The sequence below is a fragment of the Cannabis sativa genome, chromosome 1, assembly GCF_029168945.1.
Source record: "Cannabis sativa cultivar Pink pepper isolate KNU-18-1 chromosome 1, ASM2916894v1, whole genome shotgun sequence".
Classification (NCBI taxonomy): Eukaryota; Viridiplantae; Streptophyta; class Magnoliopsida; order Rosales; family Cannabaceae; genus Cannabis; species Cannabis sativa.
The window spans coordinates 44,769,842-44,783,648 of record NC_083601.1 but is presented as its reverse complement, the minus strand read 5'-3'; the positions used below and the strand labels follow the sequence as shown (position 1 = coordinate 44,783,648).

The 13,807-nt window shown below is 32.6% G+C and overlaps 3 protein-coding genes across 3 annotated transcripts; all 3 read right to left on the bottom strand.

The window, feature by feature from the left end:
- LOC115708133 (pentatricopeptide repeat-containing protein At4g04370) lies at window positions 1-3,548 on the bottom strand. Its single transcript, XM_030636331.2, has 2 exons — window positions 703-3,548; window positions 1-622 (listed from the first exon to the last, which is right to left on the bottom strand). The coding sequence occupies exon 1, from the start codon at window positions 3,339-3,341 to the stop codon at window positions 1,086-1,088; it is 2,256 nt and encodes a 751-aa protein (XP_030492191.2). The 5' UTR covers window positions 3,342-3,548; the 3' UTR covers window positions 1-622; window positions 703-1,085.
- A 1,353-nt stretch (window positions 3,549-4,901) lies between these two features.
- Window positions 4,902-6,801, bottom strand: LOC115703594 (protein WHAT'S THIS FACTOR 1 homolog, chloroplastic). The gene has a single exon (XM_030630826.2). The coding sequence runs from the start codon at window positions 6,472-6,474 to the stop codon at window positions 5,113-5,115; it is 1,362 nt and encodes a 453-aa protein (XP_030486686.2). The 5' UTR covers window positions 6,475-6,801; the 3' UTR covers window positions 4,902-5,112.
- An 831-nt stretch (window positions 6,802-7,632) lies between these two features.
- LOC115707711 (uncharacterized) lies at window positions 7,633-10,137 on the bottom strand. The gene is made up of 7 exons (XM_061117003.1): window positions 9,770-10,137; window positions 9,602-9,668; window positions 9,454-9,500; window positions 8,996-9,083; window positions 8,486-8,619; window positions 8,287-8,385; window positions 7,633-8,037 (listed from the first exon to the last, which is right to left on the bottom strand). The coding sequence occupies exons 1-7, from the start codon at window positions 9,992-9,994 to the stop codon at window positions 7,960-7,962; spliced, it is 738 nt and encodes a 245-aa protein (XP_060972986.1). The 5' UTR covers window positions 9,995-10,137; the 3' UTR covers window positions 7,633-7,959.
- Window positions 10,138-13,807: the final 3,670 nt, after the last annotated feature.

Below are 13,807 nucleotides of genomic sequence, written 5' to 3'. Positions count from 1 at the left end.
AAAGAGAAGACTGAAAAGAATAGTCTTATTATCATAGAAAGGGCATTACAAGCTTATATACACAAACCTTAAGCTAGTAAGGCTGTAACCGAAAGAGTACAGTTGTACAAGAGAATAACAAACTATAATAACTAACCCCTACAGCTAACATAACGAACTTCTTTTACAGTTCTCCTCAAATTTGGAATTAGTACACTCACCAATACCAAGTTTGTGTCTAAACATATCAAAACAGAGAGCTAGAAATGGCCTTAGTTAGACCATCAGCAACTTGGTCAGCAGCAGGTACATGACTAACACAAACCAGCTGTTGTGAGATCTTTTCACGAACAAAATATAAATCCAAGTCGATATGTTTAGTTCAAGCATGTAGTATGGGATTAGGAGTTAACAAGAGAGTACTAAGATTGTCACACCAAATAATTGGAGGTCTTGTCAATCGAACATAAAGTTCTGAAAACAAAGAATGAAGCCATGTGATTTCAGAAACAGCTTGAGCTACGCTGCGATACTGAGCTTCAGTACTTGATCGGGTTTTTGCATTGCCAAGCAATTAAATTTGAACCAAAAAATATGGAATAGCCTAAAGTGGAACATCTGTCATCAAGATCACTCGCCCAACCTGCATCACAAATTGCAGTAACTTCTATGTTTGCAATAGGTTTGAATAAAATGCCATAAGAAACAGTCCCACTTAGATACCTTAAGCTTCTTTTGACAGCATTCCACTGTGTAGTCAAGGGGTTTGCCATAAGGCCTTGTAATTGTGAGATATTGAAGGGCTCTTGCTATTGATCTGTACATTTGTGGATTGTCAACAGGATTTCCATTGTAAGCAAATAGTTTTAAACCACTTGTCATGGGAGTTGAGGCAGGTTTGGCACTGCATCTGAGCTTTGATTAGCAAATCTCTGATATATTTGCCTTGAGACATATGTAACCCTGCTGCAGTTTGTTGATATATGAGCTAAAAGCAACAACTAGGACAACCGGCTGCGAGAGGAAGATAAACTGGAATTTATCTTCCATGGCTTGTGAACTACAGTCTATAGAAACATACTTTCCAAACACTCCTTTTTGGCTGGTTAATGTCCTAGTTTTCTCATTTCCATCTTTAATGCTTTCAAAGTCAATACAATATCTTCAAGTCGAGGATGTGAATTGTGACTAGTGTAAAATGTCTCTATAGTCCCATGTAACTCAATAAAGCTCCAACCAGGCAGTTTTTTCAAACCAAGAGATCTCATTTGGGCCCATGTCTCACCAACACCTTCCCATCTGTTCATTGATGCAAAGCTGTGTGCTAATTGCACATAGTTACCAGAATCCATAGGTTTCAACATGAGAAGATGTCTTGCAATAATTTCACCAAGTTCTACATTACCCTTGTTCCGACAAGCATCGAGGAGTATGCCTAAAACATCTATACAAGGTTCTGCAAACTCTTGCTTGTAGAATTTATATGCCTCCTCTACTCTTCCAGCTCGACTGAGAAGATCAACAATGCAAGCACGGTGTTCAAGATTTGGTGCAATACCAAATTCTTCAGTCATGGACTGGAATATGCTCAAACCTTGGTCAACAAGCCCATTATGACTGCAAGCTGAGAGAACTGACAGAAAAATCACATTATTCGGTTGAATCCCAGTGTGCAAAAATTCTGAATACATCTTCAAAGCAGTCTTCCCTTTTCCATGGAAGCCATATCCGGATATAATTGTGCCCCATGAGACCAAATCCTGTTCTGACATTTCATTGAAACACTTTTTAGCATTCTTCAAGTCACCACACTTTGAATACATATCAACCAGAGCTGTGTCTACCAGTATACACGGTCTAATACAGCTTCTGATAACAAAATTGTGGATCCACTTCCCCTGATGGAGTGCCCCAATCGACGCACAAGCTTGGAGGAGAGAGACAACTGTTAATGAATCTGGTTTTTGAAGTGTTTTTCTCATCTCAGAGAAGAGAAACAGACCCTCACATAAATGACCATTTTGAGCATATCCAGCAACTATTGCATTCCAAGATACCAAATCTCTTTTGCTCATCCTTTCGAAAACTACACGACTTAGTTGCAGACGCCCACACTTCGCATACATGGTTACAAGAGAATTCTGGGCAGGGATATCTAGAGTTATTCCTTGCCTTAACACATAGCAATGAATTGATGTTCCCATATGAAGACAACCCAATTTTGCACAAGCTGCAACAGCGCTAGCCACGGTAGCAGTAGATGGCTCTATTCTTGATTTTAACATCTGCGAGAAAACAGTTAATGCCCTATCGACACAATCATTCTGTACAAGTCCTGAGATCATTGCCGTCCATAAAACCACATCCTTATTTTGTATCCGCTTAAATATCTGAAATGCAGTATCAATACTACTGCACTTCATGTACATAACTACAAGTAACGTTTCAACATGGCTACCTGATTCAAATCCATTTCTTAAAATTTTCCCATGAACCAATTTTCCCAATCTAAGATTACCCTCTGTCGCCGCTGCAGAAACTACAGGACCAAATGTCTGCTTATCGGGCTCTATACCTTCGACTCTCATTTTATACAAAAGGTGAAATACTTCTCTGACATTCCCATTCTGGGAATAGCTCGACAACAAAGAATTCCATGAAACTATGTCTCTTCGGGTCATATTAAGCTCAAACATTTTCCTACCTTCTTCAATGCCTCCACATTTACCGTAAACACTTAATATGGAATTCATCAAAGTAACATCACATTCAAAACCATATGAAATTGAACAACCATGAAAACACTTCACGTGGTTAAGCTCCGAAGCTATAGGGAGCAAGCTTAGCAATGTAACAGGATTGGGCTTAATTTGTTGCCTCCGCATTTCATTGAACAAGAATAACGCTTGATCAAAGTCACTTGCATGTGAATAACATCCAATGATAGAAGTCCAAGGAACAACATTCCTCTCAGACATATTGTCAAACACTTTGCGAGCATGGCGTACGTAACCAAACTTAGCATAAAAGTTAATCAAAGAGGATGCAATGTAAGAATCTGACGAAAACCCATTAACAACAACAGATTGATGAAACGAAAGACCAAGAGGAAACAAGTCCAGATACGTACAAGCTTTAAGCAAACTAGGGAATGTGTGAGTGTCTGGAGGGGTGTTATTTTGAAGCATAGATGAGAACGTTAAAAGAACATGATGATGAGATCCTTGGGATGCAAGGCGGTTGATGATAGCATTGAAATGTATGGTGTTGGTGGCTTTTGCATGTTGATGAGGCACTGTTACTGATGATGGAGGTTTCAGGTTCAGGGCGCCATTGAAGATTGACACATTTAGCTTGTTCATAACTAAACTCGCCGGCTTAGAAAACGAGAATCATAATAAATAAATAAATACATATATAAATTACAATTCACATATATATAGTATATACAATTCATGGATGCGGAAGTGGCCATTTCTGACTCTGTACCCCTCTTTCTTTCTTCCTTCTCTCTCTTCTCTGCCTCCAAATTGTTCGGTTTGGTAATGGGAATCTAATACGGTGCGTTTTCGTTCTGATTACAATATATGAGAGTGACAAGTGTCAAGTGGTTTGCCAAGCATCAAGTAATACGGTGCGTTTTAAGCGTATTTTTAGATTTTTTTTTTTTTTTTGAGTAAATACTATTTTATATTCTATGTTTTGCAAAAATTAACAATTGGACATTTTGTTTTGTTAAATAATAAAATAGATCTTATATTTTTTAAAATGGTAAAATTAGGATCATAAGTTCAATTTTCAACAATTTTATTTTTTAATATAATCATCTTTAAGACAATTATTAATACGAACAGATACAAAAAAATGTAACTAATTTGTCATAACATTTTTATATTGAATTATTAATAAGTTTTATAAATAAATACATATATAAATTACAATTCACATATATATACTATACCCATTAAGTAATTGGTTATCAAATTCAACTGCCAATGCACAAAAAAAATGTTTTTTCTTAAAAGGTATAAGATGAAGTTTAAAATACTATAACAACAACTAATCTTTCTATTATAATGTAGAATTGAACACCAAAAAATAATTGTTGTTGAAATACAATGGTTATTATTTTTGTACGAGAGCATATAATTCATCCCCATAATACTTTCGGTCTGCTTATTATTTATATAATGACCACATAATTATAATGCAGTAATTTCTATTTCTTTTTTAAAAAATAGTCCCTAAGGAAAGAATGAAAGGCAAGAAACATGGATAGAATAAAAGGAGAAAGAACTAGCTAATTTCAATTTATTTTATCTTTTTATAACATACAAATTTTAATTTAAAACTAAAATAAAGATTACAATTTATTTAAATTTTATTATGTATTATTTCCTCTTGAAAGAATATTCTGTTAAGAACACAAATTTAGTCTTAATTAATTCAATATAATTAAACAATAGAATTACAAATTTGCGGAAGCGTATCAAAGTTCATTGAATCGCTTGAAGAACAAAAAAAGATATGATTTTCTAATTTTGCAGTGAACTTTTTTTCTGTAACCTTTGTCTCTTGATGATGGGGTTTCAAGAAAATAAAAAATAAGATACTGCAAACAGTTAATAATATTTATTGACTATTTCTATTTGGCCCCTCATTAAACTAAAAATTACCCTTAAAGTATCCACATATTAAAATAATAATAATAATACCCTTAAGTCATAAACTTTATTCTAAAATAGACTATATAAATTTAACTTATTTTTTTTTTATGACCCAACACATATGTATAGTTATGACCCCCAATAAATTTCTAACATATTCTCCTTTCAAACAATTTTTTTTGACACATCCTTTCTAACAAAAGTTATATATAACTAATAAATAAATAATTGAAAATTATTAGTTACCAAATTAGATTTAAGTTATAACTATATATGTATAAGAATTATATTAAACATAGGTGACTGAGGAAATTAGTTTAAAGTCATAATTCCCTTATTATATCTTTTGTTCTGTCTAGTTACATTGTTCTGGGAAAAGTAATGTATATTATTGCATTAAATTTCTAGAACACTGGCAGAACAAAAAAAAAACAAAATCAACTGTATTATAATAAAGTAAAGACTTTCATATATACTCCTTGTCCTTGTACGCATTGCAAACCTCTTCAATCTCCATTTCGTTTTCAGCATTATCAGCTACTAAACTCTCCTCTAAATCACTACCACATTCTTCTTCCTCAACTTCCAAACAACTGCTCTCATTTTCAGAATTGCTCCGAACCGAGCCATTATCTTCTTCTTCTTCTTCTTCTTCCATGTCTGATTCATCATCAAAACATTCGAAGTTCTTCCTTTTCCCTCTGTAACCAGTAAAGCTCTGTACTTTCTCCTTCCACAGAACCAAAGGACATTTCTCCTTCAACTCTGTACCTTCATAAGCCTCAGTCAAGAACACACTAAACCTCTTTCCTCTCTCTGAAACATAGAAAATTCCAAAGTGCTTTAAAAGAAGTCTCATAAGCTTCTGAGGCATAACAAACTCTCTTCGAAAATGTGTAAGATGATCAGTAGTAACCAGTCTCTTCTCAATGGTGAAGCTAAGCAGCTCGTGCATAACCGCAATGGCCCTCTTGTCGAACTCAGGTGAACCGGCCTCAAGTCCTCTTGCATCAGCATAAGGAGACAAGTAAGACCTCTTCTGAAAATGTGCTATCTTTCCTCCATATCTATAAACTTTCTTATAGTCAGGTGGAAACTTCAAAGGAAAAGGGAGAGAAAGCATTCCCGGGGTGTGATCACTGGGATCAGTAATCCCCATTACCTTCTTCTCCAGCTCTGTTATTGCCCAAGCAGGATTCCAATCAACAAGCTCCAGAAACTGAGCACCTTCACCATCTTTAACAAGCTTGAAATTCTGAGGATACTTGTGAACCCAATTGGTTCGAAAATCGATAGGCAAGCCAAAATCTCTCCTGAAATGGGAAATCTTATCCAATGCAAGGCGTTTATTGATTGACATCATTAGCAATCGAGTGACATGCTCAGCAGCCTTATCTTCATGCTCCTCGATCAATCTCTCCTCCTCCTCAACCAAATCCTCAGCTCTTTTCGTCATCCCACACCACAAAACCCCTTTTCTGTCCTTGTAAAGCTCGAAAAGTTTAGGCGATTTTCGAATAAAATCAGAAACCTTATGAGGCTTTGGAAGATTAATCTGCCTCCTGTACTGTTGCAGAGACCTTACAGGGATTACCATTTCAGGCTCTTGCTTGAGAACCTCCATTAATAACAGAGCTTTAAAAGCTATCTTCCACTTCTCTGTCACTATTTCAAGATCATGAACTCTCTTGGTCTTGCTTCGATCTTGGACCCGTTTACTAGTGGTCATGAATCTGCTCTGGTTTCCAAACAAAGATTCTACGAGCCAAGTTCTTCTTACCAAAGACATTTGGGAAAACCCATCAACAGAAAGGCTGTAAAGTTTCATGCTTTTCGTTCTGAACTAGTTTTTGAATCCAATGTCTACCAAGTGTTTGTGAAAATGCCAAACTGAAGTATTACATGTATATCGTAACATATTGTGGTTCTAGACATCACACCTTCTTCCTCCCTCCACTTTCAGTTTCCATGGCCAGTTACTTGTGCGGTTTTTGGCTGTCGTTTTCTTCCCTCCGCCGGCATAGCCACCGCTTCACTCTCTTTGCCTTCCCGCTCAAATGCCTCCAATCTTCTCCCTTCGTTTCTAGTCTCTCTCTATTTCAGTCACCTATATATAGTAGACTGCTTTGAAATTATGACAAAACTAATTTCCTTACTTATAATTTTAGATTATTTATTTACTAGTCTATATATAATTTTGGAGAATTTTTAAAATTAATTTTTTTTATGTATTATTTACAATTTTACGGTTTCATATTCTTGTTTACAAAAACATGTGTAAAATTTTAAAAATATAGTTTACTTAAGAAAAAAAAGAAGAAAATAATAAAAAATCTACTTTACAATAATTATAAATAAATTATAAAATAACTAAAAAAATTAATTTTTTATTTTTACTGAAAAAATATTTCTATAAATAAAGATATTTAAAACCTAAAAAAATTTAGGCATATTTTTATAATTTTTTATCTACGTAATTTCTTTTTTTGGTGATTCTATAATGAACCCCCTTAAAAGGGATGTACTGATGCACCCTTAACTCGTTTCGGCATCCAGAAAAATTTTTTAGTCTAATTTTATAGCTATTTAAGATATCATACAAAATTTGAAAAATTCAGAATAATTTACAATATAGAAAATAATGGTCAAACCATCTATTTCACACGGGTATAAAATAAAATAGTCACGCGTGCAACATACTATTTGAACATAATTTTCGGCGTGTTAAACTTTTCTAAATTTCTAAAAATTTTGCAGGATGTCTTAAATAACTATAACCTACATGACCATGAGAAAAAATTTAATTGAAAAATTATTTCGGATGCTAAAACAGATAAGGGTGCATTAATATATCCATTTTAAGAGAGTGCATTGTAGAATTTTCCATTTTTTTTTAATTATTGAAAGGAGATGACCAAACAAATTTAAATAAACGCACACCAAAACAAAATAGAGTGAAATAAGAAAATCCAATCAACTCTAAAACTTTGTTTCTTGAATTAAACTTATTAATATATGTGAAATTGATAAGATAACATGAGTATACAAGGATATTAATAATAAAAATTACATTAACATTAACACACACTTACACATAAGAAGAATAATTATATGTTATAACTATTTTTTTTTTCTTTTTTGAAAAAGTAAGCAAGATATTGACCCACGCTTATAGTGATGATTCAAGTTGATCTAATCAATTCAGTTAAGCCATTCAGGTCACATACAATACAACTCAAACCATCAACTCTCCATTTGAGAGTTCTATCAAAAACATAAATTATCATGAAACTACGAGTTCATAGAACAGTAACTAGGATTGTTTCTTAGGATATTCCCTTGCTCCAAATATTGTAGATCCGATTCTCACATTAGTGCTTCCCATTTCAATCTGCAAAAACATTCAATTTTTCAATTAGTTGAAGCAATTATACACAGAACTTGCATTGATTAGTAGCGGATAACTAATTCTTAATCTTCTATTGTAATGACATTTTCATTTTATTTCAGTTTATGAATGTGAATGAAAATGAAATGGTGGGGACCTTCTCAAAGCAAGGCCTAGAAAATAAGTTGGAAAAACATAAACTGTTGACTGAGAATATCCAAATGATATAGGCATCGATGATTAAATCCTTACAGCTAACTCAAAGTCACCAGACATGCCCATTGATAGTTCACATTGCTCTTCAGTTATTCCGAGAGCTTTACAAACCTCAGTTCTGCAGTTTGCTAATGCCTGACACAAGAAACACTTCGAGTTAACAAAGTTCAAGAATCACAACTGAAAATTAAGGGAGTAAAGTTAAGAAATTGCAAGTCATTTGTGTGGACAGTACCTTGAAATTTTCTGGGGTTGATGTGTAGTCCAGCATACCAATGGTCATTAAGCCAGAAAACTCAAGATTTGGACATCTCAAACTTACATGCTTTGCAAGCTCCACACATCCAGAGGGCTCTACACCAGATTTTGCTGCAGTTATTTAGCAGAAGTCAGACTTCATTTTAAACTAAGAGAAGATCGCTTCGAATGGACAATAAATCTACAGCTCTTCGGGTACATTTTTAATCATATCTAGGATAGTGACTAAATCCTCAATTGGTTTAATTTTTGGAGCTATGCCATAATATAACTCAACGTTAAATGGGGTCATGGAGAAAACAAAGTAAATGACATAAAAAACTACACCAACTCATTACAAACAGATTTACAGAGAAGCATAGCCAAACATGAAAGTTCTTTGTTACTAGTCATTTTATCCTCCATGGTAAGAAATACATCCAAAACTCCAGAAATAATTACAAGTTTCACAACTAAATTGCAAAATACATTGATCAAGTGAACTCACACACTTCTCCGCTGGTATTAACTTGGACCAAAACCTTCAAAGGTTTTCTCCCAAGACTTGCAACAAAACGATCAAGTTGATTAGCAATCTGCATTACATATTGAGTGCAACAAGTAAATCCCATAAAGCATTAAAGTCAAACGTGCTCAGCTAAGCATGCCATACTAGCTGGATGCCATTTGAAGATACATAAAATGATCTCACATTTACATGAATTACGCAAGTACTGAACTAAACAGAGGCTTGTTCTAAAATGTTGCATTCAACATAAAATAATTATTCACAATTTTAAAATGTGAAACACAACAAAACCATATTATTTTCCAAAGGCAATCAAGAAAACTATCCCAGCAATTCTTAGTAAAAACATTTATCAAAACATACATACTTCTTCATAAATTAAAATTACATAGAAACCTTTGCCCGAAAACCATTGACACTTATTACAAAGTCCTTACCTTTTCGTCATCCACACTCTCCACCATTGCAAGGTTTGGCACACCATCTGCATAAAATTAGATTAACTAAAGATTAGTATTTAACATTCTTCTTTCGTCAATGATGAAGTATTTTTGCTAATTCTTCTTACTTAGAAGCAATTCTTACTTAGAAGCAATTTGACTTTATTGCTCTGCAAATTTCCAATAAAGTGCCATTCAATATCGTCCGGAAGCTGCAATTTATCCAAACAAATTAACTTATGTACATGTATAATTCATATGTGTATCTCTAAGATGCCAATTCAAACTTATTTTCCTGTTAAAAAATTTAAACCTGAGGAGCTTTTTCGACAATTTCTTGGACGTAATTCTCGCCAAAGCAACGGTGACCAGTGTCGTAAACCTGACGGAGGAGAGAGACGGGCTTGGTCTTGCTCACGGCCACGACACGGATCGATTGGGGCCCTCGGCCGGACCGTTCTGCGGCCTGCTGGACGCGTTGCAGCACAGAACGAAGATTTGCAGCTGCGACGGCATCCACGGATGCGGAAGTGGCCATTTCTGACTCTGTACCCCTCTTTCTTTCTTCCTTCTCTCTCTTCTCTGCCTCCAAATTGTTCGGTTTGGTAATGGGAATCTAATACGGTGCGTTTTGGTTCTGATTACGATATATGAGAGTGACAAGTGTCAAGTGGTTTGCCGAGCATCAAGTAATACGGTGCGTTTTAAGCGTATTTTTAGATTATTTTTTTTTAGTAAATACCATTTTATATTCTATGTTTTGCAAAAGTTAACAATTGGACATTTTGTTTTGTTAAATAATAAAATAGATCTTATATTTTCTAAAATGGTAAAATTAGGATCATAAGTTCAATTTTCAACAATTTTATTTTTTAATATAATCATCTTTAAGACAATTCTAATACGAACATATATAAAGAAAATATAACTAGTTTTGTCATAACATTTTTATATCGAATTATTAATAAGTTTTATTTTGACAAAAAATCAGTTTAGAATCTATTTTTTCATTTAACAAAACAAGATAGTTAAATTGATAACTTTTACAAGATATAGGGTTCAAAATAGTATTAAGATTTTTTTTAATTTTTTTGAACAATTTTTTTCTTATTATTTTTAATTTTGGATAGATTTAACCATACTAAAGTAGCAATTATCAAAATTCTATGGGGTTAATTATGATTTGGATAAATGTAATATTTTCTTTCATTAAAAGAAGAAGGATTCGAAATCGAGACCTTCACACTCTTTGTAAGGAAAAATGTGAAACACTAGGCTAATATAAGTTACAAATTACTCACTTTATTTATGTATTTATTTATAAGTCCCTACAAATATTTTTTTTATTTATTTGAAGGAAAGAAAGTCATTTTCTTGAATTCTTTTCTGAAAATAAAAAATAAAAAATTTATTGTTGACTAAAAGATAAATTTTGTTGTTTTTTGTTAAAAATTATTAGGTGGGATTGAATGAACTAACCTATTAAATGGGGGTCTGTACTTATCCCTCTCCTCAATGGTAACTAACTATCTTTCCTGTCTTGCCTTTGTTTTTTGCCTGTTTAATCCTATACATTCATTAGGGGAAAAGATAAGGTAACTCTGTGTTCCTTTCCTAGTTCTACTACTTTATTTTTAAAATATATATAATAATATAAATGGAAAAATAATATAATAAAATAATGAGTCTGAATAAGAAAAATTATTTGCATTTTTTGACTTAATTTTACAAGATATCATATACATATATATGGATCCATATATATGAAATTGATTTTGGGGTGATCTAGTTTAATGGTGGAGAGTGTGGAATGGATAACAAGAAGGTAAAGACAATGTGGTAAGTAATAATGTTTACTTTCTTTTTTAACGAAGTTGATAATTGTTTTTATATTTGAGAATGGTTTAAGAAGTTTTGCCTTTGGATTTTAGAATATAGTGAGCTTGTTGTGTTTCACATTGTAAAATTGCAAGTAATAGTATTATTTTTTACCAGCTTAAAAAGTGATTATTGCCTAGGAAAAACTTTTTATATATTCCTATTTCATATATCCAAATTCTTTTGGGACAGTAGAATAAGCCATTATTAGCTTAATTAATTGGCTGGGGTTGTCGTGTTGAACTCAAACTTACATGCTTTGCAAGCTATCAGATACCAATAGGTTTATTTTAAGTTTTGAGCTATGCCACATATTGATCCAATGCTAAGCGGGTTCATGGAGAAAACAAAGTACAATAAAAAGATTGAGACAGAAGTAATTACAATACACAAAAGCAATTAATTATATATATTTTTTAAGAGTATTGTTATTGGGCACCAGTGGTGCCTAGCACCCTTAAGACGTGTCGTCTTGCGATTGGCTAGCGATACTCCCTAAAAGCTATTATATTAAACTATATGGAACCTGATACTTAATTAGACCCATAGCGATATTAACACGTATGAAGGTACTTGGCACCACTGATGCCTTTTAGCATTTTTCATTTTTTAAAGGGCGAAGCAGTTATGTGTCTCACATATTGTATAAAAAGTGTCACGTGGAATTTGATAAACAATTTAATGATCCCATTTGAGCTATAGTCATGTATAATAATTGATTTTTTATGAGATTAGGTACTCTTTATTAATCTATTAATCTTTTTATTATTAGAATTACACAGTTGATTTTTTCTTGTGAAAACTCACCCAAACTCTCGTGTGTTGAAGTTGAAATTACGTTAACATGCTTAGCATGTGATGGTTTTGTGATCAAAATAGACTATACCTCCACTCCAGCCAGACGTACAGCTAAACCAGCTCATTATTATATAGCCACCTTAGCATTTATTGTGGGGGCCAAGAAGTAAGTGTAGACTACTCTAAATTTTCTTTGATGATATATAATGATACATGTCATGTAATAATGCAATACAATATTAAATGAATCCACATATAACAACACTTAATAATAAGATTATTCTGTTTGGAAAATCTAACTTGGGTTAACCTCATCAATTACAGGAAGCTTACTGGGGTTGATTACCAATAATCCAACTATATGTAAACTCAGGGGCGGAGCCAGGACCTAATTACTAGGAGGGCCAACTATTAATTTTTATTTGAAAAAATTTATAGTGCACCCCCTAGCTAAAAAATTCGTTTTGACATTTAAGAAAGTTTTTTAGTCTATTTTTTTTCATGATCGCATATTTTGTAGTTTTCTCGTACTACTTGTAATTTTTTAGAAAATTCTGAATAATTTATAGTGCCGAAAAATAAAATTCAAACAATTACTTACCAAACAAATTAAAAAAAATAATCATGTGTGCAACAAATTTTTTTAACCTTATTTTTAGCACTGTAAACAATTCAAATATTGTTGTAAGAATTTATAGATGATTCTAGATAAATACAACCTACGTAATCATGAAAATAAATTTAGATAAAAGAAGATTAAAATATTTTGTTGTACTCATATTTTTTTTCTTATATGCGTGGTAATCATGAGTTGTTTAAACTTTATTTTTAGTATTGTAGAATATTTAAGATTTTTTAAAAAATTTACGAGTAGTTTTAAATATGTACAATGTCCATAATTATAAAAAAATGAAAAATTTATTTTGTAATTATATTTAAATAAAGAAACACTAGTATTTATCTTAACTATATTTCCATAAATATATTTTCATCATAAAGGTAGTAATTAAGTTGCTAAATATACGTGTGTGTGTATATGTAATCTCATTTTATTATATATCCAAATATATATATATGTTTATAATAGTTAACTAAAAACTAACTATACATATATACTATAAATTTCATTATCTTCAAAATTTCAGGGGGGGCCAGGGCCATCTCACCTTTTAAAGTGCCTCCGCCCCTGTGTAAACTGATTGCTGCTGTAGTTTGATGCTGATAATTCATGTTAGAAATTAGGATTGTATGGTATGGTGTTTGGGTTCCGTCGTCTCAAAACAAATATATGGTATTTAGTTTCTACACATTATCAATATGAGACGTATATTGATGGTGGTATTGTTTTTCGCTCACCAACTTTTTACGACTCTATTAAAAGCGATCAACTTTTTTTGATTCACTGTCTCTGAATCACAAGTGACTCTTTCGACTTTTGAATTAATTTTTGAATTTGGATCGAATTTAAAATTTAATTTGACTCTGATCTTATGTTAAAATTTATGATTGTATAGTAAAGTATACATGAGGTTTCATCTAAAAATTAATTGAAAATGAGAATATTAGCTCAAATATCGTATCTATGATATTTAGTTTTAATAAATTATCAATGTGAGACTCTTTAACAATTGTAAAACGATGCATGGAGAAGAAAGAAGATCTGGAGTACTGTGTG

Bases quoted from the DNA above. Each gene is read 5' to 3' on its own strand.
- LOC115703594 (XM_030630826.2), bottom strand. From the start codon at position 6,474: ATGAAACTTTACAGCCTTTCTGTTGATGGGTTTTCCCAAATGTCTTTG.
- LOC115707711 (XM_061117003.1), bottom strand. From the start codon at position 9,994: ATGGCCACTTCCGCATCCGTGGATGCCGTCGCAGCTGCAAATCTTCGT. The intron at 9,669-9,769 runs GTTTAAATTTTT...GATAAATTGCAG, and splicing joins TTGTCGAAAAAGCTCCTCAG to CTTCCGGACGATATTGAATG. The intron at 9,501-9,601 runs GTAAGAATTGCT...AATTTTATGCAG, and splicing joins TAAAGTCAAATTGCTTCTAA to ATGGTGTGCCAAACCTTGCA.
- LOC115708133 (XM_030636331.2), bottom strand. From the start codon at position 3,341: ATGAACAAGCTAAATGTGTCAATCTTCAATGGCGCCCTGAACCTGAAA.